Source organism: Lonchura striata, chromosome 3, assembly GCF_050655825.1.
Source record: "Lonchura striata isolate lonStrDom1 chromosome 3, ASM5065582v1, whole genome shotgun sequence".
Classification (NCBI taxonomy): domain Eukaryota; kingdom Metazoa; phylum Chordata; class Aves; order Passeriformes; family Estrildidae; genus Lonchura; species Lonchura striata.
The window spans coordinates 78718448-78741112 of NC_140705.1; the positions used below are offsets into that span (position 1 = coordinate 78718448).

Sequence of the window (22665 nt, forward strand, 5' to 3'; positions counted from 1 at the left end):
AATGTGCACTTTCTCATATGTATTATATCCTTCAGTGAGAAAAATGGGGATTTTTGTATATTTATATATTTGGGTAACAATCGTCTTGAAAGGTTACAGGCTGCACCCAGGACAAAAATCACCGCTTGATACTTGATAGGTATATTTGATCCGTAGTACTTTATTTTTAATTCATGAAAGCCATTTGTTTGATTTGTAATTTCTGACCTTCTTGTTCCTTTAAAGAACATTTTGTGAAAGTCACTGATAGAGGGATTAAGAAGCTAAAATAAGCACTGGGACATAGTTCTTGTCTCTCAAGACCTCACGTGATGAGATGCTGTAAGATTACAGGCAGAGAGAGAGAATTCATAGAATGCAAGTGCAAATGAGTAATGGTTTTGTTCTGAACAGTGTTCTCAGTGATGGAGGTTCTATGGTTATTCACCATTAATTCTGATTATATAGTACAGGTGCTTTGTCATGTTTTTTCTTCCATTATTAAAATTCAGGTAGAATAACTTGTGCATAAGAAGGCTAAGTAGAAGTTATATGCCTTGACTTGAGTCTATATATTAATAGTTTTAATATTATTGTTATTAATATAATTTGCTATTAAAATATAATATCATATCTAGAAATATGTCAATATTTCAACTGAGCGCACCAGTTATCTAAAATCAAAATCCAAATTTAAACATTACTGGAAAAGTATAGAAACCTTGGAAGCCTTTAGCCCTGGTTTTCTTGTTCTGCAGACACCATAGTTCCTTCTTTTTATCTATTTACAACTCTAGGAAATGAAATTCTTGATAACAGGAGGTTTTATTTAAAAACACTGCATATTTTCTTAGGATTTAATAAATCTTTTGTTTGGTTTCTTTTATTCATTTTTCCTATTTGTGCTGAAGATTACTTGCTTTGGTAACTCAGATTTTTGTAACATCAGTCATTTTTCTCAGAGATAAAGTCATGTCAATTTTTGTGAGTAGCTGAAAATGCAGGTTAAATGTGATGATGGCAGGGATTTAAAGCATCAAAATAATAGGACTTTCTCTCTTGTTCTGAAATGCTTTCCTTCTAAAGCCCAAAATTTTCATTTGAAACTAAGGAGGATATAGAAATAAAGGCTATTGCAAGAATACATGCAAGAAGGAGAAAGATTGTGTGAGAAGAAGTTTTCTTACTAAATACGTCAGTTAAACATGATTCACTTGAGTCAAATAACTGCCGTAATGCATATGGCAAGATAAATCCAGTCCCATGAGTGTGTGTACTTTTGTTCTGAATGAAAGCGTGAGACCTGAGTGTGGACAGTGCTGATCACCCTATAATTGAGGACATGCTAATGATTCATGTCAAAGAAGTCAATCATGATTCAATAAATGCAAGTTAAGTCTGACATCTATAAACTTGGTTCATGTTTGCTTATTTGGATACTCAAATTTTGAGGTCCTGGCCTCCTGGAAGGTAATTTTCAGTAGAGAATTCCCTTGGGAAAGGTTTCTGTCTGGTGCTGCCCTGCTTATACAGAAGCCTTTGCCGATTGCTACAAGATACTGTCCATGTCCAGTGAATACTCATTGTAGCCTGGGGTAGCAGAGTGTTTCTCAGTCTGCAGTGTGCTTCTCAAGCAGTCATGGAAGAGAGGAGAAAGGTCTGTAAGGCAGTCTGTTTGGAAAATCTCCTTTTCTTTCCTAGTTACAGAGAATAGGACTAGAAAGGAGTTCCTGAATCATTGGATTTCTAGCAATGGTATCATACAGTGTTTTAAAGATGATTTAATTTTTTTTTACAATTTACAAAGCTGCTATGCCTTTTTATCTGACAAAGTAATCAGAACAATCTTCAGAATATTGGATGCCTGTAATTTCAGTCACTTTAGACTTGAATGTTCTTGTGCTAGTGGTATTTAGCTTAAATTGTTCCTTTTCTGTACTGTTAACTTTCTTTATCCCTAAGCCTTATTTGTGGGGACCCCACCCAGTCCTCTTCTAGCATTTGTTTTAAAGCTCCAATGACCCAAACTTTTCTGCTTTCAGGTCATCCTGACAGACCTGATCTGCATCTGCTTTGTTCCAGTGTTTCCTTCCTGAGCATGGATGTCTGGTACTGGTGTGCCGGCCCAGAGAGTCTCTCCATGATGCAATGCAATTCCGTTCTCTCCAAGAGCAAACATCCTTATGCCATCATTTTCAGTCTTAGGACTGCATAATATAAATGGAGCAGAAATGTTCAGTGGCAAAATAATGTTCCCAGATAATTCTCTTCTCTCATGTCCAAATTATGAGGCTCTATTTTTATTAGTTCTGCAAGATATGATGCAATGATGCATCCCATCAAAATTAATTCCATTTATGTTAACTTACCTCTCAAGGTCATCTGATTCTTAAACTCTATTCTGACTTTGTATCATTCACAAAGTTTATTAATAGGAATTTATTTTATTGTACTACGTGAATGGCCTTACATTGCTTAGAAGTGGTAGATTTCAAGTTCTTTTTTCCTGGCCTTTCTGGCATCAGCAAAATACTTGAAAAGAAATGGTAGAAACTTGAATACCTGATGGTGAGTACTTTTTTATTTGGTGTTTTATGAGGCCAGATTTGTAACCACTCTGTACCTACTAGATTTGATTTTTTGATTCTATCATTTTAAGATGACACTTACTTAAAATTAATGTAGGTCACCTTGCTTTCATTCAGGCTTCTGTTTTGGGATTTAGACAGCAATATGCCACCCTAACCATACAAATGAGAACTGGAGAAACATAGTATGTACTGTTCACTTTAAGCTTCCTTGCTTCAGCATCTCCATCAGTGGGACACAGAAGTTACCCCCGGGGTAAGGTATAATGTGGGGTCATATTTAATGAAGGCGCAACAGGAGAGGGATGTGTGGTACATCACACGATGTTTTGTTTTGTCCGAGGTGAGTCTGTGTGCCAGAATAATAAAGTTGTTTATCTCTTTAGAAAGTGATTGCTGTTCAAGCCCAAACTAATCAGTTAAGGGCTGTCAAATTCTGCATTACTGATCACTGCAGAACACTTATTAACACCTTATTTTAAGTTTTTCACCTACTGGTTTCTTCTCTCAGCACTTATCTCTTCTGCCTGTCTGTGTTTGTACAGATGAATGTCCTAGGCTTCCTGGTTTGTGTACATCAAATACTAAATCATTTATTAAAAAAACATAATCTACTATTCATGGAACCTGACACCAGCTACTGCTTGCTGAGATAAGATGCTTCCTTCTACTGAGGACAGAGCAGAAATTTTCATGGTATTTCTTACCCAGAAAATCCACTTTGTAGTGCAGACGTCATGTAACATTTGTGACGTAACCACTCGGAGTATAATTCTCCAGAGTTTCGTCTGCATCGTAACAAGCCACCTCAGCAGAACATATTGTTGATGTGCATGTGTCATGGGTTAATTCTGTCCAGGTGTCAGGCACCTACCAAAGCCTCTCACTCATTCCCCTCTGCAGCTGGACAGAGGAGAGAAAATTAAACAAAGTGGTCATGAGTTGAGGTAAGAACCACGAGAGAGATTGCACAGGCAGAACAGGCTCAACTTGGAGATATGAAGTGAATTTTTTACTAGCAAAATGAGAGCAGGATAATGAGAAGTAAAAGAAACCCTTAAAAACACTTCCCCCCACCCCTCCCTCCTTCCCAGATCTACCCCCTGCCCCAGTGGTACAAGAAGACAGGGAATGGGGGTTATGGCCAGTTTCTCACCTGTGGTTTCTCTCACTGATCAGTGACAGGAGTTGTTCCCCTGCTGCACTGTGGGGTCCCTCCCACAGGGGTCAGTTCTCCATTAACTTCTCCAACGTGAGTCCATCTCACGAGTAGCAGCTCCCTGTGAACTGGTGCGATGTGAGTCCATCCCATGGGCAACAATCCTCCCAAAACTGCTGCAGCATGAGTCACTCTCCCATGGGGTACAGTTCTTCAAGGACAGGCTGCTCTAGCATGGGAGCAGGGCCCCTCTCTCCATGGGTCTCAGCCTCCTCTCAGGCATCCCCCTGCTCTGGTGTGGGGTTCCTCCACAGGCTGTGGGTTTGGTGGGAATTGCTTTTGAGCAGTGCTGTTGGACAGACATTGTGAACTACTGTGACAGGCACTGCCTGTCCTCATGGTTAACAGGAGGCTCTAGCATATTTGGTCTTTACTATTTGGGGTGATGTTGTCTGGTTGAGCACAGTTGGGAGAGGATTAAAGAAAATGGATCACATAAATGATCTGTCATCAAAAGTATTGTTTTTATTAGAACAGTTGTGACATACCTGAAAAAAAGGGAAAGGATTTGCATGTAGAAAGCCTTCTTGCAAGTTTAAAAGAGAAATTCCAATATTCAGATTAAACTAAGGCTGAGAACAGTTGAGTGAAGGTTAATTTATCTATTACCCATTTAGCCTGTCAGAGGAAGGAGAGTTGGTATGTAGGTATTTAGGTAGAGTAGGGATACAGAACAGACAGTGACAGAATTGTCTGTGGAACAGTGTGTTGGAGGTACACAGGCATCGTGGGGGTGGCATTAACAATAGGGTCATAATCATCCTTTCCCAGCTATCTTCTGACTGGGTTTAGAGTATTATAGATTAGGTACTCTTTAAGAGGAAGAAGTCACTTATATGAATCCACCAACATGGAAAACATATATGTGTTCTTAGAACAGATAAATGTTGTTTCTTCTTCTCAACTTGCCACCGTAAGAGGGTCAGTGACTTCTTCCCACGAGCTTCTTGGGATCACCTGCTAGCTGGGGTTGATAGCTTTGTCAATTCATTTCAGGCTGTCATCTCCCTTCTCCTGAGAACTAATTGTCGTGAAGAAGTGAATGTTAAGGTCACTGTAATAAACCCACTGGTCATGATGTGCCATTCGTAACAGTGAATGCTTTATTCAAATAGCTTGGAAGGGACAGTATTTCTTAAAGATATGCAGGCTTAAAAAAAATAAAACCTACAATTAGGCCAAGGATGCCTAAATCAAAAAATATTTTTGGGTGTGTGTGCATGTGTATAGGAAACTGCTTAAAAGAAAGCATTGGAATGAGACTGGTGTTCCTTTGCACAGTGACTTGCAGTGAATGAGCTGTAACCATTTGTTCTTTGCTAAGCAGTTTCTCTGTGGTGCTGCTTCTGCACACAGTAGGAAAAGACAGTGGTGGTTCGGACAACAAGAAACCACATCCGGAAGAGGTGCAACTGCCTGATTTCATGCGTATACAAAACAAATGTCAGTGTTATAGGAACTTGCCATCAGCATGTTTTCTTTCACTGTGTGTTGTACTAACTCCTTTGATCAGCACGTGCTATGCTGTCCTCAGTCATTTGTGGCAAATGCAGCATATTATGTGTGTTGGAATATATGATTGTTGAAGAAAAATAAATTAATTTCCTGGAAGCTAATGCTGAAATGAATGTGACCTGGAACCTGAATATATGAAAGGGCTGTGCTGTTCTTATCTTTCTCCTTGCAAGCACATCCAGTAACTCATTGTGGTGAGTGGGGAATTAAAAGTCACCATTTCTTCCTTCCTCTTTGTTGGTGATTTCTGTCCTTAAAAGCATGGACATGTAATTAGTTTAAGTATTATTCAAGGAAGTTGCTTATAGGGTCTTTTAAGGAGACTGGGGCAAAAACCTGCAAAAACAGATCTGAAGGCAAGAGAGAAGGGTTTTGCTTGTTTTTCCTTTTAAATTTATGTGTATTATTTCCCATAACCCCTCCCTGCCATCAGCCAGTACTTTTGCTGTAAGACAGCTTTAAGGGAGGGAGAAAGAAGTAGTATATGATGGGGGTAGGGAATGGGGCATGGTTGTGGTGCTAAGGAAAGAGGGGACTGGATTTTGGTCTTCTATTTAAACTCACAAAATCACAGAAAACCAGGAATCCTACACATTTTCCCACAGGTGGAAGAGCAGGACTTCTGTCTTGAAGTGAATCCCATAACTCCATTATACTTCGTTGGTGCAACACGTGCATGGAAGAGAGTCTGAAGCTGGAAAGCTGATGCTTGGTCTGGCTGGTCTCCTTCTATGACTTCCCACTTATCTGGGGGAAGGGGGAAAGGTATTGCTTGACTTTCCAGCTGCAGGGTTTTTTTTCCCCCTAGAACTAATTTTTGTTGCCCCTCACAGGAAAGGTATATATGGGTTGTTTTTTTTGTTGTTGTTGTTGTTGTTTTTTGGTTTGTTTTTTTTTTTTTTAATAAGTTATTTTGAACATTTTTTCTGTGGACATGTAGGAATATTCATATCTAGTTTCATGTACCTAATCAATGCAAGCAGAATTCCTGCCTTCTAGTTTTCCTCATAATTACTTGCAGCTTCTGCAGAGAAGAAGGAAGTAGGGACCAGAAATAAGTGTGCAGTCAAGTTAGATGGCAGAGTGAAACACTAGAATAGCCTGTGTAAGGAATACTTGGAAGTATTTAGAAAACCTCTCAGGCAGCTTTGCAGTGAATTCAGAGGTTTAACCCTGTCTTTGATGCACAAAGGGCTTTTAAGTAGTCTAGGGAAGATATAAACTTGCTTTTCTTAGTCACCTTTAGACATCATTCTGTGGAAAATTCTTAGGAAGTGCCCCTAAATAGGTGTAGTCTGAAAATCTGGAGAGGTAGTAAGTAGTAGTATTGCAAGTCATTCTCCTACAGACAGGCACAGACTGTAGACTATGCTACCTGTCAGTCTGTCTTTAGACTTATTTTTGCATTTTTTAGAATGCTCTCCTCAGTGTTCTGTGCAGTGCAGTTATTCATCACGCAGCAGTTCACCCTGTTTGCTCTTTGAAATGATGGTCACAGATTGCCCATTTGTCATGCTTTTATTTGTGTTGGAGACTTTGCTATGCTTTTACCATATATTCCCATAAGAATTTTCCGAATTGTTTTTCTTGGTGTTGCCTTGATTCAGAGATTAAAGAAAATGAAGAGATTAAAGGAAATGAAGAATGTAATGGAGAGAAACAGTACTGTCGCTCTTTAAATAAGGTGATGCATGTATTTGAGAATTTACAAATTGTTGTTCCTGTTGAGTCAATGCAGAATTATACTTTTAATGAAACTTTAAAACAGGTAATTTATAATTAATCTTGTAAGCAAATGTTTCCATAGGTATCACATAATCACAAAACAGGTAAGGTTGGAAGGAGCCACAACAGGTCATCTGGTCCTTATCAAGAATAGTTAGTTAAAGGAATTGCTAACACCTTCTACAGAGTAAAAATGTTAACTGCTTTAGTGACTCATTCTTGAAAACTTTGAGGTGGAAGTCTCACTAAATTCTGTGTGTTTTCCTTCTTCCTTTAAATGTTATTTTTCATGTTATGACTTACAGTTCAGCTAAGCCTTGGAGATTTTTTTCCTAGTTACTTGTTCTGGAAGTGCTGGCATTGGAACAGCTCAGATTTGTCCAGTGAAAGGCACGGAAACAATCTATTCTTGCAGGAGGTAGGGGTATTTTTTGAAGCAAGATGAGTGGTTTTTTTTTTTTTATTTCAGAGGTAAAAAAGCTCAAAATTCCTAAGCACACAGGGTATCCACATTAAGTATTTGAAGTAATGATTTCTCTCTGCCATCAGCTTCTTCTGAAACTAGTTATAATGCACTGCAAGGAGTCTGACTTCAAAGCAGGGAGTAGAGATTTCAAGTTCCTTTGGTTTTTCTCCTTCCTTTGCCTTAATTGTTTGACAGTGTCACTGGAGGAATTGCTTTGAAAGGTAGGAACCCTCACAATGTGGTTATGTATTACCAGCTCACTTGTGGTGCTGAAACTCCAAAACCACATGAAAGGGGCAAAAGAATAGTTTTTTTCTTCCCTCTATGCAATTGATTTCTGCTTGTACGGTATGACTGGTGTACAAAGGAAGAAACTTCCTCTGATTATCTCTGTGCTGTGAAAGAGGGAGGAGAGTGTGAATGGGTGACCTTGTGTGGCTGAGCCACACAGCAGGTTGCTGGGTAATAAATTTCTGCAGAAGGCTGTGGAAGTAAGCTGGTGACACAATGCAAGAGTAGCACAAACTGACACTACTTATCATTGCTTGAGATCCACAAGGAGAAAGGAGGCTAGGAAGAGGGGGAAAGAAAGAGTAGGGATGAGAGAAAGAAACATGTTAAGAAATTAGAGACTGGCAGATGGTATTTACTGTATTTAAATATGGTGGTGTTCAGTTCCTGCTTTGTGTTCCTGCAACAGCTGCCTGAGCACATTAGTGACAAATGGCATGTGAGGTGAGGGATAGGGATCTATTTCTGCAATATTTATTCAAACAAAAATCCGACTTAGGTAAATCATGAAAAATCAAAGCACATCTAGAAATAATTTTGCATGTGCTTTTTTAGAATGTATTTAAAACTGAATATATAAAACTGAAGAGCTCTATGTATGTGGCACACCTGTGTAGTGAAATTCATGGTACGTTACTAGTTTTGTTCAAATTCCTTAGTAAAAGACAAAAGTAAAAAAATTCATACTTGAAGTGGGATGACTTTCCTCAGGTGTAAAGTTCGCTTTTTTGTCAAGACAGCCTTACCATCGTCATCTCTGCCTTTTTGTTTTTCTTTCCCAGGGAATAGATTTCATGGCAGGAAGTGTTAAAAAGGGGGAAAGTCATGTGGCAGTCATTTTTTTCTCTTAGTTGCATTCCTAGTTAAGCAAAAGATCTAGTCCTGTCACTAATTTCCTTTATTTTCTGTGATGCCCTAAGATATGAATGTAGATTCTGCAGAAGTTTGCAAATTACAATGGGGTGGTTTTTTCCTCTGGCCATTATTCAATTTTGCTGTGTTTCAGGGAGTGGATGGCTTTTATTTCCAGTATAAATCCAATTGAAATCTACGATCTTAGAAAGATATAACATTAAGTGTGTTTCACAAGGCAGCTCTTTGCAGGGCAGGTCCTCAAAGTATTTGCTTTTGTATCTTCACATTGCCTCACTGAGATATGAACATCTTTGGTTTTCACTGAAAAATTAGCCTACAGTCAGTGAAATCTGCCATTCCCTGGTTAGCATATGGCAGTTTAGGTATCCCTCCACATCTCAGGCTATTGTTTTGATGCATAATAGCATGCATTAAATAATAATGTACTCCTGCTGTAGTAGTAGTCACATTCCCTGATAAGAAGTAAGCAGGTGGACTGACAAGTTGGTCATTTATCTGTCATAAACACATGTGTCATATTAAGGTAATGTTACCTGAATAGAGATTGTCTATTAGCCTGCCTGTAGCACTGTTAGAATGAATTCATTCACATCATTAATGCCAGTGTACAGCACAATGTCATCCAAGAGCTTCAGGCAGATAATTTTACTCATTATGGAAATGTAGACCTGTTCCTGTCTGGTTTGGATGTGACCAGTAAGAGACCAAAATGGAGAGAAATGCAAATGTGTTTCTAAGACTGGCCTGGTTTTGCTCTTTCCTGAGGTGAATGAGCATTTTTGGTGCCTTCAGGCTTATCTTAAGCCAAGAGAACATCTTGAATGTCTCATCCTTCCAGCAGAGGCATTCATGTGGCACCAGAGAGATATGTTTCACTTAACAAAGAATAACCATTGCATTAGACCTGTGCTTTTGTTCAGAACTTTCCTGACAGCTTTGACAGGAGGCAAATGTGTTCCTTAACTCCTTTTTAGTCTCAGACAGACAGGTTTCATTTAGTCCCACAGTACCCTCTGCTGAAGATAAGGCTTGCTTTAGGAGAGCCATTGCTTTTAGGTTTTCTTTTTCCATCTCTGTGGAGATAGAGCTCTCCAAGTATCCTGGCTTTACTGACTCACCTCAGCTTCCTGTGCCCCAGACCAGAGTGATTTCGCTAAATAAAGGCTTGATTCACAAGTCTTGTGGTCAGACATAAAGTTCCAAGCAAAACAAATACAAAGTGTACAGTACAAGCCTGTGCTTGATAATGGGATAAGCAAATAGGAAATGAAAGGCATATGATAGTCACTAGGATACTGCTGAGAAGCCAATTTCCAGCTTGTAAAGATAGCTGTGTTTTAAACAGCCTTTTACGTGTTCTTCATTGCAGCACTTTCTTTGCCACATGCCATTGGAGGTGACTGATATTTTCAACATGTTACTGATTTGTGGTTTTGCAGATACTGTGTACATTCACATATTTCTCCTTCTTTGTTTCAGAGATGGTGATGTTGCTGGAATGGTGGTCAGGAACCGACTGCACCCTTTACACTGACCCAGAGAGTTACCACAAGTATGGGAAGGAGAATGCCATCGTAATCCTTAATCACAACTTTGAAATTGACTTTCTCTGTGGTTGGAACTTTTGTGAGAGATTTGGGGTCTTGGGGGTGAGTTACTTAGTATTTAAGATAAATCTCCTTGGATGTCAAAGAAATGCCAAAATAAGTTAATTGTGTTTTTGAACTAACAGATCCCCATGCTTGAATTTCACCTGGCTGCTGTCCAGAATTAGAGGTGAACCTAAGGCAGTGCAGTGCAAGTATTTGGAGACAGGATGGCTCAGGAAACCACAGACATTTTAAAAGCATTGCCGTTAAAGCTGACGAGGAAATATTTTCTTAACCTGTGGAGATAATTTCAGTTATTTATCTCTGTGTGTTTACTAAGTAACTATTGCAGTTCATTGTGCTGCATAAAGATGAGCTATCCTGTGATTCTTTCCCAGTTTAATTACAGAATTTGTTTGCTTTTTCCAGTGTAGTCTTACAAATCCACAGCTCAGGTTTGAATGATGTGTAGCCTGCCTCTCTCAGAATGAAAGAGCAGCCATCTTAAGTGAAAGCAGTGACCAGCTAAAAGCAGTAAGAGATGGGGAGGAATGAGTTATTCATGCTTGAATACACTGCTGCATTAAGCTAGGAGTTCATGTGCGTTTGTTTTCAGGGCTGCTTTTTTGTTTCCCCTGTCAGATCATGGGGATGATTCAAGCCTCCATCTAAATCAACCTGACTTCATTCTGTGGTGGTAATGGTATTTTCTGTATATAAAGGATTTACATAAGGATTTCTCCCTAATAAGGAAGATAACCAGTGACTCAGTTTGGCAGTGTTCTTCAGCATCCTTTTAGCTTTGATGCTGGCCACTGTCAAAAGACCTGATCTGGGACTGTGTGAACCTCTGATTTTTATGGCCTTCCCTTTGGCCTCCTTGCATTTTCGGGACATTTAGGGAACACTCCTGTCACTTTGAAATTACAATAATGGCAGTCTGTTTGAAGAAACATTAAAAGGGGCCTTAAAAGTGGAGGAAAGTCAACCTAAGCATTACAGGCTCTTTGGGTAACTAAAATGGCTGTTGGTTTCTGAATAACATCTGCCATATTGTCTGGGACTTGAGCACAGAGCTGGAGGATGGCATGGGACAGTAGGAGATGTAGGGAAACCTGTTCCTATCAGGCAAATGTAAGTGCAAAAAGCAGTGGTGCTGTAGTATAGTCTGTCTAATTTTGTAAGCCAGATGGCTTCAGTTCTCTAAATAAAGCTGTGTTTTTGAGGGTCAGGCGCTTCTTCAGAAAACACCAATGTAGAAGATGGAGGGATTGTTTCTGTACAAAGTAATAGGAGCCTACAAGGTCAAAATATCTTGTTTTAAATTGTTGCTGTACAGTTGGGTGGAATCTGGCCAGCTGCAATTTTTTAAATAGTTTTCCAAGTTACTAAGGATTCTGGTTTAGTTTTTTATGTTGTTACTTACACCATATGGAAACCACAATGTAGAAACAACTGTTGAAATTACTATGCTGCACTAACAGAAAATAATTTTTCCTTTTTTTTGGTTGCTTGCATATATTACTCAGTTTACATTTATGCTAATCTTAGGATTATTTTAGGAACTGATATATGCTGGTTGTGGTTTTGCTTTTTTTTTTTTTAACAACAAAACAAAAACAAGTAAAAACCCAAACAACCAGCACAAAGCCATTTTTCAGTCTTGAGTAATGTACTGTGGTTTTACTTCCCAGAAACTGTTCCTGGAAGAAATAGTTTACACGTGCTCTAATTTGCATAGATGTCTTTACTTAACAAAGCAGTGCATTTCCCTCTTGGGGCAACCAGCCCAAGTTCTTCTTAAGCCAGGTTTAAAAAAAAACCATAAAGAAAAAAAAAATTGAAAAAAACATAAAGAATGGGAAATGCTAAACAGTGATTTTCCTGATTGGATTGCCTATATTGCTATACTGGTACTTATGGGCCAGTGGAAGGGTAGGTGATTGTGCAGTGATGAGGAGTGTAGGTTGGTTTGACTTGTGCTGCCTTATGTGAGCTTCTGCTGTGCAAAATTTCAGGGCAAGTTGTGGCAGCACAGTTAGGAACATAAGAACCTTTAGGGCTGTCATGCAGGGAAAGAGTTATAGGAAAGAGGCAAGTGGACAAGGGGCTTTCTGAGGTGTCAGAGCCTCCAGTGTTTTGTAGCTCAGGGACTTTGTGAGCCAATGGGTGTTTATATTTAAGGATGATTAATTGTATGCTCCATGGAGTTTCTGTGCAAACTTTGGGTATCAGCCAACACCTTACTTAGCTTATCTCATGTCCACTGCTGCTGGAAAGGAAGTCTTGCACATGCAGTCTCCTGTGTCAGTTATGATGCTTGTCTGCCCTGTTTGGCCATGTTTTAGAAACTTGCTGTCTCTTTTCTGCCTTAACTAATCCAGTGAAGAGAGGAGAAATGATGGGGAGGGGGAAGAGGGAGAAGGTGAAGATAGTTTGGAGCCAAAGCAGTTGGAACTGACTGTGCTTGGCTTCAGCAGGCGGAATGGCTTTGTTGTGACATCCAGCTGTGGCCTGCAGCTCTGGCAGCCAACAGTAATGCTTTTAAGAGTGTACAAGCATGTTCAAACTCTCAGTATTTTACAGCTTGAACAGTTCCTTAATGAAGACCTTTAAATGTTAAATGTAATTTTTTGCTTGGTTGTTGTGGTGTAACCATCCAGGCAGCTAAACACCACACAGCCACTTGCTTACTCCCTGCCCCCCGTGGAATGGGGGAGAGAACTGGGGAAGGGAGGGGAAGGAATTTGGGGTTGAGGTAGAGTTTAATAGGACAGAAAAGGAAGGGACACAAATAATGATAATGAATGATGGTGATAAAAGAATCCGAGTGTATAAAACAAATTATCCACCATGCAGTTGTTCACCACAGTCCAGTTCTTAGCAGCAGTCCCCAGCCATCTTCCCCCTAGTTTATATACTGAGCATAACATCAAATGGTATGGAATATCCCTTTGGCTAGTTTGAGTCAGCTGTCCTGCTGTGTCTCTTCCCAGCTCTTTGTGTCCACCAGTCTACTCACTGGCAGGGTGGTGAGAAGCCAGAGTCCTTGTTGTAGTGTAAACACTGCTTAGCAACAACTAAAACATCCGTGTATTATCAACATTATTCTTCTCCTAAACTCAAAACACAGCTACTGGGAAGAAAATTAGCTCTATTCCAGCTGAAATCCAGGCATTGTTTTTGTTTATTTAAAAACAGTGTTAAACATCCTTAAACCTGTCTTGCCCCTTTGTTTCCAAAAAACAAAATAAGTCTTTCCCTTTTGAAAATTATCCTTCCTGGTCTTAGTTGAAACGTTCAATCTGTGAATTTGTCTGCTACTTTTCTTGTCTCTCTTCTGGCTGGCTTTCTCCTTATAACCAAATTTCGATAATCCCTACAATTTTATAAAACTCTATCCGTGCTATCAGTGTGGCTTCAATTTATCAATGTGGTTTAGGATTTGGGTAAAAAAACCCAAATCCTAAACCACATTGATGTTTCTTGGAGATAGAGTGGGAGTGGCATAGTCTCTTGCCTGTTTTTAGGTTTGTGAACCTAAGTGTTCTTTTAAGGACTCTGATCTTGGCACATGTATGGATGAGGTTCTCTGCTGTCTGCAGTGTCCTTCCCTTTTCCTGTCTGTGACAACCCAGTCCTAGGATCTAACTTATTAGCTGGGACAGCTTAGCCACTGTGTCTGCATTCAAATGCATTACTAGCCTTTAGTTTCCTCAAGGTGTGTTGCTAACCATCCTCTTGAAAAAAGACCCACTGGACACCAGAACTCAAAATCAGGACATGGTCAAGTTCTGAGGAGGGAGCTATTATTCAGGATTCTTACAAAAAGTACTTAAATATGTTCCCTGCCTGGATTCACTACTTTGGTGTTCTGTCTGACAAAGCAGCAATAAAATAGCTTTGTTTGTAATTTTAACAGCCATTTGTCTGAGATGAAGACATTAATATTGGCAAAATTGCCTGTGCTTTAAAGCTAAACCTGCTGGTTTTAACCTTAACTACCTGTTCCGTATGTCAGGAAACTTAATTTTATTTGAGAGTTGCTTATGTTGAAGCTTGCTATTTGAAAAGCTGAGTGTGGCCTTAAATGTGTGAGAAGATACTTTTTTATCTTATTGTATGAGACTAATAGGTGTGTGGGTACAATAGGTTGTTTGTGCATTTTAATATATTCACACATTTTTAAACTAGATTTGAAGTGGTAAAGGGACAAAATCAGGCTTACTAGTGGTAAGTCTGTGTAACCTTTCCAACATGGAGAAGTTTTATTCAATATAATAGCATAAGGAATTAGGAGCATAACTAAATTCCTGGAATAATGGCTTTGAGTGACCAAAGAAAGATACCTTGCCATCATGATGTCCCAGAGAGTATAATACAAAGGAGTGATATATTACAAAAGTAGAGCAGTCAGAATCATTGAAAGTATGTCAGTGCTGAAGGCAGCCTGCAGAGTAAATAACTTACAAGGCAGATTGCTGTTGCTAATGGTTTGCTTGTTCCAAAACTCAGGAAAAAGTTTTGTTGAGCACTTCCAGCTTTCACGTTGATTTCATGCTGTTTGTTATGTTCTTTAAACAAGAAGTTTTGAATAACTGAGGCTGGACATACAGAATCAAGATTTTATTTCTTTGACAGCATAGTTGGGCAAATCCACAAAAGCAAGTTGGTAAAAATACTTTTTTTAAGGTGATGTTGGTGCAGTCATTCACGAAGGAAAAATTCATGGGTATTTCATTTGAACAAGCTTGGCCAAAATAAATTAATCTGGATTAAAATGTTAGTATTGTAGATAAGTTGTCCCTGTTCGGTGGTAATTTCATTAAACATCTGCTGAAATTGCACAGTTCTGAGAGCTGAAAATGTTTGACTTCCTTCAAGATGTCAAATTCAGTGGAACAAATCAGCACTTTTTAATGATTATTTTTCTGTTGAACAAGCTGAATTTTAATATTAAAGGCAACTGTCACATGTTTACCAAAGCACTTTAGTAAAGGAAAAGTTAGTGGCTGAAGTCATCTAGAGTTCTGCTTTCCCCCCCCCCAGGTATTTTCACGGGAGCAGTGCATGGGTAGATGATGGAAACAGAACAGCTCTAGTTATACCTCTAGTTATTGTAAGAGGGATCACAGAATCACAGAACATGCAGAGGTGGAAGGGACCCACAAGGGTCAGAGATTCCAACTCCTGGCCCTGCACAGCACCATTCCCAGGAATCACACCAGGTGCCGAAGAGTGTTGTCCAAACATTTCTTGAACTGTGTCAGGCTGGTGCTGTGACCAGTTTCCTGTGGAGCCATTCCAGTAATAAACCCTGTGGGGTGAAAAACCTTTTCCTAATATCCAACCTAAAGCTCCCCTGACACAATGTCAGGCCATTCTCTCGGCCCCTGTCACTGATCACCACAGAGCAGAGATCAGCGCCTGCCCCACCCCTTCCCCCCATGAGGAAGCTGTAGCTGCAGTGAGGTCTCCCCTCAGTCTCTCCAGGCTGAGCAGACCAAATGGCCTCAGCTGCTCCTCACACGGCTTCTCCTCAAGGCCCTTCACCATCATCATGGTCCTCCTTTGGACACTCTCTACAGTTCAGTGTCTTTTTTACATTGTGTCACACAACACTGCCCCAGCACTCGAGGTGAGGCTGCCCCAGCTCAGAGCAGAGCAGGACAATCCCCTCCCTTATCCGGCTGGCGATGCTGTGCCTGATGCCCCCCAGGCCAGGGTTGGCCCTCCTGGCTGCCAGGGCACTGCTCAAATTCAACTTGCCATCAGCCAGGAACCCCAGGTCCCTTTCTGTGGCACTGCTCTCCAGACTCATTCCCCAGTATACAGAGCAGCTGCTGAGGGGAGGCCTAATGTATTCCTCCCTCACAAGAACAGCCTTGCCAGCATAATGCACTGAGGAGTTTCCTTTGTCTAATTAGTTCTGTCGTTAGCCTTCCTTCTACTCCTAGAACAGATGGGTGTATAAAATACTGTGAGGTGATTTAGTTTATTTTTATGTGCATCTAAGGAGTCATACTCACACGTGTCTGAAAGAGCGCTTTTAAATTTTAAAAATGCATCAGCACAGAGAAGGAATAAGAATGTGCCCTAGGGAAGAGTTCAGACATCTGTTGTGCTTTTTGGTTGTACCTGTGCTACAGAACACCTTATCTCACAGTATCATTTCTTGGGTTTCACTGAGCCAGGTGCAACTTCTCTCTTGCCTCTTGTGTAACTCATGCTCTTAATAAAATACGTAACGTATTAGAAAATAGTTATGGTGAAATAGTCATTTAGCTAGCTTTTTCGACTATAATTTCTGCACTTTAAAGTCTGTAGGAAGACTATTACACTGTCTGTTCTGACACTGTCCTGGAGGTCTTGTGTACTCTGTGCAGAGTACACTCAGATTAGTTTGTAGTAGTTCTTAGGACACTGAACACTTACTTTAAATAAACTTTAGGAACATATTGAGGTTTCTTCTCTTCTGTGGAGTGGGGCTGGTGGTGATATGGCTACTGTTGACCTCCTTGTGCAGGAAAGTGGTAAAAGGCAAGCCTATTTCTCTGTGCCCAGTTTGGGGAGCTGGAAGAGGAGGCTGTATTTGGTTCTGTCATGTAATGGAGACTAATGTGCAAGATGGCTTGAAACTGAAATTACTGCAGCTCCTTCTCAGGGGAGCAGTGTGTTTGGAGTCCTGATTTGAGCCCATCACTGAAATTATGAAATTCTCAAATGCTCAAGAGGGAGCACTACAAAGTATTAAATAATTTGATAGAGATGGTTCCTGCATACTTAGAAATGGAACTCTCTGTCATCCTCTGTTCAGCTTCTGTGTAACAGTTGCTGGTGAAGCTGTGTGATGTGCACTTGCCTTCCAGTCTTATAAGCTTTTAGATAGCTTAATTATTTAAGGTATTTTCCTTCTCAAAGAAGGAGAGCAGATGAAAAAAAATTAGCTGAGATAAAAAATTAGGTCAAATCTCTTCCTGTAGCAACCAAATGAACAAGGCTAAAAAATTAAAGGAAGTATTTTCTGTTGATGGTAACATCTACCAATAAGTAATTTCTTGTCAAATGCCATGTCCTGGAATCCATCTGCAGAGCTTTTTGATGGGCTAATTTATAGTAATATCATGGTCAGAAACTGAACTGTAATTACTCCTATCTTTCTTCTAAGGAAATGTCACTGTTTTTTAGGAAATGCTGAAGCAACAATTTCTTTATGAACACAACACACACATGTGCTATTTTATTGATTAAATAACCAAATGAAATGTAAGACAGTTCACCAGGGTAGGCTGGCTTGGAAGACAGGAAAGGAGCAAAAGGAGCACATAGAGTCAGTTCTCCTGCCCTAGGCGATGTTAGTTTGAGATTATCACAGAGTTAAACTCTGGAGTAGGATTAATTTACAAAGCATGTTGAATGCTTGATAAATCACAGACTTTCTGTCGAATGTCTGGACCAGTCACTTCAGTGTTCTTGTCACTCCTGTGAGACAGTAAGAATGCTTTTTTTGTTTTTTCCTACTCCAGAAGCATGCTTTGAAGAAAAATGTGCTACTCGAAGTATGCCCTTTCATAAACAAAACTGAACAAAAATTAAGTATTCTTATTGCTGCTGTTGTTTCTAGTGTTTAAGGTTTCTTCTGTTGGTAAACCATGTGTGCATAGCATCAGTATGTTGTGCGGCAGTGTCTCTGTGATTCTGCTTTTTATTTTCCTCTCTTTTTTTTCCCTTTCCATGATGAGATGTATTGTTTCAAGGTATCTTAAAGGAATTTGAGCTGCCACTGCCACGATCTGATTGAATTAAGAATTTTGATTGATACAGCTGAGGTCATTTGCATGGATTCCTCCATGTTTGAAGGAATTCAGCTTCTCTTTTGGTTTGCAGTGTTTGGGTAGGAGAGAGCAACGCACACTCATTAAATTCTAGAAATCTTCCATGCAGATACCCGATATTAGATTTGACTGTTCTGTCAGATGAGAGAAACTTATTTTTCTTTGTTTTGCTTTTACACTGATGTTAAAACTGGGTCTGGTCAATATAAATGGATATCTTTGTGTCTAAACTATGCAAGTCTCGTACCCACAGTGCACTCTTTTGGTGGTTTAACTCTGACTTGCTCTGATTCTGTCTTGCAGAGTTCCAAAGTTCTTGCAAAGAAGGAGCTCTCCTACATGCCTATCATTGGCTGGATGTGGTATTTCCTAGAGATAGTCTTCTGCAAGCGCAAGTGGGAGGAAGATCGGAAAACTGTGGTACAGAAGTTGCTCAATCTTCGTGACTACCCTGAAAACTTTTGGGTGAGTGATGCTTAACAAATGGAGTGTGAGGTAGCAGGAATGAGAGGCACAGGCAATATGTAATGCTTGCCAGGTTGTTCCTGAGACTTTTGATTCATTAGCTTCCATGGGAGTATCAGTAGAATACTCTCAACTGAATTTTCTTTGAAGTTTCCAAAGTACTTTGTTATCTGTTTCTTTCTCTGTAGTATGAAGCCCTGCAGATATTGCTGCAAAAATAATATTATAATACAATAAATATAGCACTGTGATCCACTCAGTAAATTTTGTGGTTCTCTAATTACAGGTGCTGGATAAGGGTAGATGTAAGGGTCATGGCTGTGTAACAGATGCATTTGACAGTGTTGTACTGAAGTACATCAGCTATATTTGTTACCTAAGCTCTTCTTTCACCTTAGATTGCAGAGTTAATATACTAGAGTTTTCTCCTTCCCTGTGATTCTGCCATTCCTGTGAAGGTGTTTGATTAGACATGGCCCAGTGGAAGTGGAAGCCACCTGGTCAGAGGAGTGGCCTGAGGTAGCCATTGTCTCTGTTCCAGGGAGAGGATTGGTGTCACCTTTCAGTAACAAGAAAGTCTTACTTTTTGCATCACCATAATTTTTTAGTGTTCACCGTGCCTGGCATTTCTTTATCTGAGAATGAAAAGCCTTTGAATTTTTCCTCTTCTCAAGAATAATAAAAATTACAGTTCTTCTGAGCTAGCAATGGCAAGAGTGCAATTCAGTTAAAGAAATGGAATCTTAAGCAACATCCCTGGGCCCTACAGAAGCTATTGCTGTTTCCTCATGAAAGTGTATATGCTGTGTTTCTCATGCTCTTAAACAAATTCCTTTTGTTAATTGTCATTGATTTAAATGAGTACTAAGCAATCAAAACTAATCTCTGTGCTTCAGTGTTTAAGTGACTTCCAGGCAGGAGCCTGTCTAGCAAAGGGTTGATTCTGGGCTTTTAGTTTCAGTTTCTCTCCAGAGATTTGCCTGTGCTCTGTGACTTTTCTATACACATAGGCAGCTCAACTCTAATCAGTGAGCACAAGCCACCACCATCCTGTAGATACTCCTGTAGAGGGATTGCTAAAAAGAAGCTATACCTATGTAAGAGAGATAATTGTTGATGTACACCTGGGGTTATTGCAGTGTCTGGAGTTTTAATTTGCTTTTGTATGAAGACATAATGTCAAAAGATGTAACAGTAGCACCTTGGAAAATAGACAAAGCAAAGCATGCTAAGTGAACTAGAGACACTTTCTCATCAGTTTCTCTGTGTCTCATCAATCAGAATAACATTATGCATGCAATAGATGAGTAAAAGCACTCTTGGATGAGCTAGAACTGAAGCTGGCTGCTTGGCTAGTTTCTTCAATATCTCTGTCTTTTTGGCTACGTTTTTGCTGTGGGTTATGAGGACTTACTTTGTGTCATTTGGCAGTGCTCCCTGATGTGTTAGTTTGCATTCATTCTTGGCAGAAAGCAGAGGAGCAAGTGGTAAATCTCCAGAGATCTGTGTGCTCTCCCCTTGCCTGCCAGTGGCAAGATTGTAATTATTCATATCTGAGCACTTCTACTGTATAGTTCATAAGAGCATGAGCCTTTCAGTTGTCCTGCATGTGCTGCCTTACCTCTGTTAACAGCTGTCTCATTGGCATCAAAGTTACTGCCTGAAGTTTTCCACGGACCTTGAGTGCCATAGAGAAAGCAAAAAGAGTGAGGGCAAGCAAGGTGGGCACTGAAGCATTTCCTAGAAATGCCTCTGGTTTAGTCACTTAGCAAGTTTTAGATGCCATGATGTTTGAACACTTAACCATCAGAGAGAGACTTGCAACAGGACTATGTTTTGAGTGTTTTCTAACAGCTTATTAGAGATGGAGTGACTCAGAGAAATTAAGTCATTCTGATGGCAAGTAGCAGAGCATACGTTAAAGCCTAAAGGCCGAGATTCAGACTGGATGGCAAGTTGGATGAGTGTTTGGATTTGGGCTTTTGGGTTGGTTTCTTTTTTGGTTGATTGGGATTTGCTACTTCAGTCAAATAAATTACATAAATGTGTATGTAGCTACACCTGTCCCGGCTAGCAGTGTTAATTTGGGTTGTGCTGGTGGGAATTCGAGAGAACTCTGCTCAGTCAGCAGAAAACCTGAGCTTCTATCTAACCGTAGTTCTGTCTTGGTTTTAGTTCCTGATTCATTGTGAGGGCACAAGGTTCACTGAACAGAAGCACCAGATCAGCATGAAGGTAGCTGAAGCCAAAGGTCTGCCCAAGCTCAAGTACCACCTTCTGCCACGAACAAAAGGATTTGCTGTCACCGTGCAGTGTTTGAGAAATGTAGGTAAGGAAAGTCACAGGGGACAATGCTAAATGATTATTTCCTGTAACTGCTGACAGTTTGCCATGCTTTTCTTTTCCCTGTAGCATGTGTCCTAGGACAAAAATCCTGGGATGCTTTCAGAAGCATCTGGTTTTTTCATTACTCTCTGGTTTTAATTACAAAGTCCTGAATCAGTTTGTTGGATTGATTTTGGTCGGGGTTTTTTTGTTTTGGGTTTTTGTTTGTTTGTTTTTGTTTTATTTTATTATTGTAATGGTTTGTTAACTGTGACTGTGTTGAGGAGTCTCAGTTGCATATTTGGTACCAATTGGTATGTATTTTGTTGCATATTTTGTACCTATTGCCAAAGAATAGTATTTTTTAGAATCCCTTAGCAAATACTAAATGAAGCAAATGCATCAGTAGAGAATCTGAGACGGTGTGTCTTAAAATAATTTTTTTGTGGTAAATGACTACCTGAAATAATGCCATTTTAAGATCAAAAATATTCTGCTTGAAATTTCTGTATAGATTTGCCCTTTAGAGTTTCTTAATGGAGCTGAGGAAGGGGAGTAGGCCTTGACTGAAGATACATGTAGGTGAAATTTACAGTTTCTACATTATAGAACATGAGTAAGTTTTTCTTCATTAACATTGTTTTGAGCTCGCCATTTATTTCTGGTTACTTGCATTTGCCAGCTTTAAAGTGACATCAGATTGCACATGTTGCCTTTGAAGTGATATTCTTTGACTAATACTATATATGATATTATTTGATTAATACTACTATCAGAGTCTTCTGCTGTGTACTTCACAGGCAAAGGAAAGCCAGTGCTAAGTAGCTGTAGTGTCACAGGGTCTTTGGGGTCTGGTAGATTTGTGTGTTAGATGGCTGATGTATAAGAAAGAAAAAAGTGGTTTCTGGTTTAGAAGAAAATGTTCCAGCTTGACTGAAATTAATGTCAAAACTTCTTTTGTCCTTGAAGACATGTTTTTATGTGGCATATCTGGGAAAGCTGCTGTAAGAAAAACTTCCCAGTCAGCTGGGTTGCTATCTCGTGTATTTCTTCTAAATATGCTCTGGCAAGCCAGGTAGATCATACCACTGTTGTAGCTTCGCAGGCACCCACAACTTCCCTCCCCCAAGATGGAGAGCACAGCTTGGATTCTTTCTGATCCATGAAAAAGCGGTAAGTTATGTGAAGCATCCAGAAACCCCCCAAAGAGCACAGTTTAGTCTTGCCTTTGGAATATAGGTGACTGTTCTGCTGAGGGCAGGCAGTAGTAGACTTGAGGCACAGAAAAAGACTTGAGTCAAAACTCTGTGGCTTCTATGCCCTGAGCTGGGAATCAGGAACAGGTTATTTTGGTGGTGATTTTGTTCTTTTCATTGCTCTGTGTAATGCAAACAAAATACAGTGTGATGGTGGACAAGCAGCTGATTGTGGGAAAACATTCCAAAAGGAAACAACTTTAGGAAATCCAAGTGACATAAAAAGTTTTGGACATTCATACCACATACTACCATAACACTTACTAGTACTCTAAATAGTTGAAATACCTTCAGAAAAAGGAGACTGAAGTTGCTACATTACTTATTTATTTAGGGGAGTAGAGTATATGTCACTGCCTCAATCCAGAAGCTGTAATTTGCTAGATCAACTAGTGTAAAGCCTGTAAGAAGGCAGTATTTCCCTGTGAGGCTTCAAGAAAAAGTACTCATAACTTCTCATACACAGTTTCAGAAAAAACTTGAGCTTAAAAATCCAACCAACAAACCTCTGAGAGTTGGATGACCCCAGACTGGTG

The 22665-nt window shown here is 39.8% G+C and overlaps 1 protein-coding gene across 7 annotated transcripts in view; it reads left to right on the forward strand.

The window, feature by feature from the left end:
- AGPAT4 (1-acylglycerol-3-phosphate O-acyltransferase 4) overlaps positions 1 to 22665 on the forward strand; it is a 75944-nt gene that overhangs the window by 32518 nt on the left and 20761 nt on the right. For 6 of the 7 annotated variants that reach the window (XM_085576854.1, XM_085576855.1, XM_085576853.1 and 3 more), the window contains 3 exons: positions 10139 to 10308; positions 18387 to 18548; positions 20724 to 20877. In XM_085576854.1, the coding sequence (XP_085432980.1) occupies positions 10139 to 10308; positions 18387 to 18548; positions 20724 to 20877 (486 nt within the window). Of the gene's footprint in view, positions 1 to 5906; positions 6067 to 10138; positions 10309 to 18386; positions 18549 to 20723; positions 20878 to 22665 lie in introns of all 7 variants that reach the window. The other variant, XM_077782076.2, reaches the window with a different exon arrangement.